The sequence below is a fragment of the Mustela erminea genome, chromosome 19 (genome assembly GCF_009829155.1).
Source record: "Mustela erminea isolate mMusErm1 chromosome 19, mMusErm1.Pri, whole genome shotgun sequence".
Lineage (NCBI taxonomy): Eukaryota > Metazoa > Chordata > Mammalia > Carnivora > Mustelidae > Mustela > Mustela erminea.
In genome coordinates this window covers 2,752,524-2,756,816 of record NC_045632.1, presented here as the reverse complement: position 1 = coordinate 2,756,816, position 4,293 = coordinate 2,752,524, and the positions used below count along the sequence as shown (strand labels likewise).

The following is a 4,293-nucleotide window of genomic DNA, read 5'->3' as shown; positions in this document are numbered from 1 at the left end:
CTATCCAATCAGCAGCAAAGAGAAGAGCATCCTAAAACACATTTCTCCTACATCCCTCCCCTGCTTATAGCCTTCAGTGGCTCCCTATTGCTCTGAAAGCAAAGACCAATGGACTAACTTTGACCTCTATCATTGGTTCTTATTCTGTAAGACCCAATATTTGCTTTATCAAACATTTTGAAATGTCTCTTTAATATTCTAAAATTAGGGGCACCTGGGTGTCTCAGTTGGTTCAGCATCTGCCTTGGGCTCAGGTCATGATCTCGGGGTCCTGAGATCAAGTCCTGAGACAGGCTCCCTGCTCAGTGGGGAGTCTGTTTCTCCCTCTCCCTCTGTGATCTCTCTCTCTCTCTCTCTCTCTCTCTGTCTCTCTGACAAATAAACAAATTCTTTTAGAATAAAAATTAATAATAATAGGGCACCTGGGTGGCTTAGTTGGTTAAGCGTTTGTCTTCTGCTCAGGCTGTGATCTCAGCATCCTGGGATTGAGTCCCACATCAGGCTCTTCAGCCTGGAGGCCTGGGAGGCAGGGAGTCCTGCTTCTCCCTCTCCCTCTCCCTCTGTGATCTCCTGCTCTCAAATAAATAAATAATCTTACAAAATAAAATAATAATAATAATAATATTCTGAAATTAAACTCACAGGTAATATGGACCACCAACACACAGATTTTATTTTTAAAAAGTAATATCATGTCCTGAGTTACAAAGGGGAAATAAAAGACAGCCATTCATAATAAAATAATAATCTATTTTCATGTATGAATGCTCAGAGAAGGCCAATCTAAAACACATCTCATTAGGCAGATACTAGCATCTCTGTGGAGACTTCCACAAACGAGACAGGGACAAACTGTGTCTTGTTTGGACAGTTGCCAGAGTCAGCATAGCCTGGGGTGGCGGGGCTTCTAGAAATAGTGAACAGCTCTGAATAACAATGTGGGCAGTGGTTGCGTTCCAGGAAAAGTCAGTGTATCCGAAAATACCGCATTTTTCTACATACATGGGTGCCCAGTGGGAACACTGGATGGTAACACGGTGCCCAAGACAGATCTTGGTCATGTGGATCATGGAGTTCTCTGGCATCCGCGGTCCCTGCACCCTAAATCCAGTCACTGCCAATGACCGTGACAAACCCAAAGGGCTTTGCTGAAACATCCCCTAAAAGCAATCTATGATCTGACGGCTTCCAGCCCGTACACACAGGGCTGGCTTATCCTTGCTCTGTTCTGTCCACCCCACTGCCCTTGCTGTCCCCCAACTTCAGGGTTCCATATCTTGTGTCCCTCTTTCTGGAAGATTCTTCTTTGTGGTCTCACCTTCCAGGCCACTACCCCCCAGTCCTGTCTCCCTCGGAGCACCCTGTTTATAGGTAACCGGGTGTCTTGGGTCTTCTGTTTTCTAATTTGCTGGCTGTTCCCCACAATGGGCTGGTAGCTCGTGAAACGGGCGCCAGATTCGCTGTGGTCACTGGTTAGTGTCCAGCAACCAATGATATAAGGAGGCTCAGTGACTCTGCCCTGGTCAAGGTGATAGATGAGGCTAGTGGAGGAAGAATTCCTGGAAGGGGGTATGGGCAGGAGGGAAGCTTTTTCTTGGCCCCTGAGGTCAGGGAGGAAGTGGAACAACACACAGGGTCAAAGTGGGACGTTCTAAGTGAGACTGTGTCAGGCCATGGTCCTCTGCTACCTCTAAGATCAACTCCCAGTATTTCTAGAGTCCCATTAGGCGTGAATTCCAGCTGTGCCACTCCCCTGCTGAGCATCCTTACGTACATTCCTTAACCTCTCTGAGCCTCACATCCGTCTCCATAAAACGCAAGCGATAATGCCCACCTCCCTGAGTGGTCACAAGGATCTCACAGATCTCACAGATCTCATTTCTGGAACATAGATCTCGTTTATACAGCATCGAACACCGTAGTGTGATTCAACAAATATCCTGAATATTTGGCTCCCAGTTCAGGACCTGGGTCAGAGGCCCAGCTCTGTCACTTGCACACTCTGTGACTCCAGGCCAGTGAGTATCCCTCACTGAGCTTCAAGCAACTCGTCTATCACTGGGGGCTCGTAACTGCGTTTCCCACATAGACATTGTGAGAATGAGACCAGATCGCGCAGGTAACTGCTGTGTAGCACAGTGTCTGGCCTGGGGTAAGGACCTGTTATCATCATCAGGAATGGCTCTGGAGTATCTGGAGGCCCATAGTCTCGGAGTAAGGGAGGATAGGGGGCAAGGGTGTATTTGCACACATGGAGCTATAAGGAATGGGTAGGGAAACTGAGGCCCAGGGAAAGGAAGGGCTTTTCCAGGAGTCACGGAGGCAGAGCAATGACCACAGACAAGGGGAAGGGCCTCCTTCCCCCTCTCGGTGGGGAATTACAGTCAGATGAGGAGCAGGACCATGGGCAGGGAGTGGGCCCTTTAAATCCTAAGCTCCACCTTTGTTTAGAAGGGTCTTTGGGGGAGTATAAAAGGGGGGTGTAGTTCCTCTCTGCTCCAAAAAAGCACCTGCTGCTCTTGCCCAACGGCCCCCAAGCCCTGGCTTCTCTCTAGCCGCCCCCCTCTTCCCGCCTCCCCACCCCCGGCCTGGGAGCCATGCAGCTGCCGCCCTTTGACATGTGGAAGGACTACTTCAACCTGAGCCAGGTGCTTTTGGCCCTGATCCAGAGTGGGGGGCAAAGGCCCGAGGCCCAGGGGAATGGGGACCCGAGGCCCGGGCCCTCTCTGGGGCCGGAGCAGGGCGTGGGAGGGCCGGGGGCCGGCAGAGGCCTGGCCACCCTGTGTAATTTCTGCAAGCACAACGGGGAATCGCGGCACGTCTACTCCTCACACCAGCTGAAGACCCCAGAGGGCGTGGTGGTGTGCCCTATCTTGCGGCATTATGTGTGTCCCCTGTGTGGGGCCACCGGGGGCCAGGCCCACACGCTCAAGTACTGTCCACTCAACGGCGGCCAGCAGTCTCTCTACCGCCGCAGCGGGCGCAATTCGGCTGGCCGCAAGGTCAAGCGCTGAGGACACAAGGTGCCCACCCCGCAGCAGCCCCCCGATCCTCCTGGTCCAGTCCCTGCCAAGTCCCCGGACCCTCCCCACCAACTCCCCCAGCCCTTGGGAGCTTCTGGCTCCCAGAGCTCCGTCCCTGCTGGATCCTGAGACACTGGAGACTACTGGGGAACCAGGCCAGCTCTGCCCCAAGGGGGACCTCGCAGGACTTGGAGTTCTGAACTGGGGGTGTCTGTGGATTCTGGGTGCAGCAGGACTGCACGGCCTTGGGGCTCCTTCTGGGCCCCCCCTTCCGGGCCCCCCCCCCCCGTTCAAGGCTCTTTTTCGTCTTTCCCGGGCTGCTGGGGATGCGAGCACTGCCTGCCCCCTTGACTTCTCAGCCCCGTGGTTCCATTCCTTCTGGAGTTCTTGGACCAGTAGACCTACAGGACCCAGCGTGCTCTCCCAGGCCCGCCCTTAGAATCTGAAGAGAGTGAGCAAGACTGGCTTGGACGCTTGAGCTGAGAACTTCCAAGATGGGATTCTGACGCGAAACCTGCCTTGTCCACCTTCTTCAGCTACCTGTAGACTCACCGGTTTCATCACAGACCTCCCTGGACTGTTCCTTCCCTGCCCCAGCAGCCCATTCCATCGGGAGCTGGGAAAGGGAGGGGACATGCTGCAGCATTGGGGGTGGGGGGTGCGGGGGAGGGATCTGGTCTTCCAAGGCTTCTCTGGGAGAGGAGAGCCTTGGGGTGCACGGACACCCCTCAGCTCCCCCTGGTCGACCTTCTTGTTTCACTGCACTCTCATCCCCAACCGCAAGTCCCCGCTGGGCGGTTCCCCAGCGGGAGGAGGGCATCTCTCCACTGCCTCCCTTCCACCTTTCAAATCCTCATGGCTTGTTAAAGGTCTTTTTTTTTTTTTTCCCTCCCATTTTTTCCCCATCTTCCAACACTAAATCCGCCAAGCTCCGACAAAAAAGGGGTTTTAGTGCCCACTTGAGAAAGGCAACTGCCTCGGTTTTCTTTTAGGGGAAATGAAAAGAAAGAGCTCCGGTCAGATTGTAAGTTGCTCGTTTTTTGGCTCAGGGTTGGGGGCCTGGTGTTCAGTTCTGGTGAATAAAGAGCGTTTCTGGTTGTCTTTGAAATCACTCTGGTTCTGTCTTCTCCCCTGGGGGCTGGGGGAGGGAGCCACGTTTGCCCCAGTATGGAGGCAGAACAGGAAGGGGTCCTGGGTTCCTCTCACGATATGCCCCCCCTTCACGTTCCCTGACACAGGTCACCTAGGGACTGGTCCCCATGTCCAAGCC

At 53.6% G+C, this 4,293-nt stretch overlaps 1 protein-coding gene across 1 annotated transcript; it reads left to right on the top strand.

The window, feature by feature from the left end:
* Nucleotides 1–2,597: 2,597 nt before the first annotated feature.
* On the top strand, nucleotides 2,598–3,014 carry NANOS2 (nanos C2HC-type zinc finger 2). The gene has a single exon (XM_032325100.1). The coding sequence runs from the start codon at nucleotides 2,598–2,600 to the stop codon at nucleotides 3,012–3,014; it is 417 nt and encodes a 138-aa protein (XP_032180991.1).
* The last annotated feature ends 1,279 nt before the right edge of the window (nucleotides 3,015–4,293 follow it).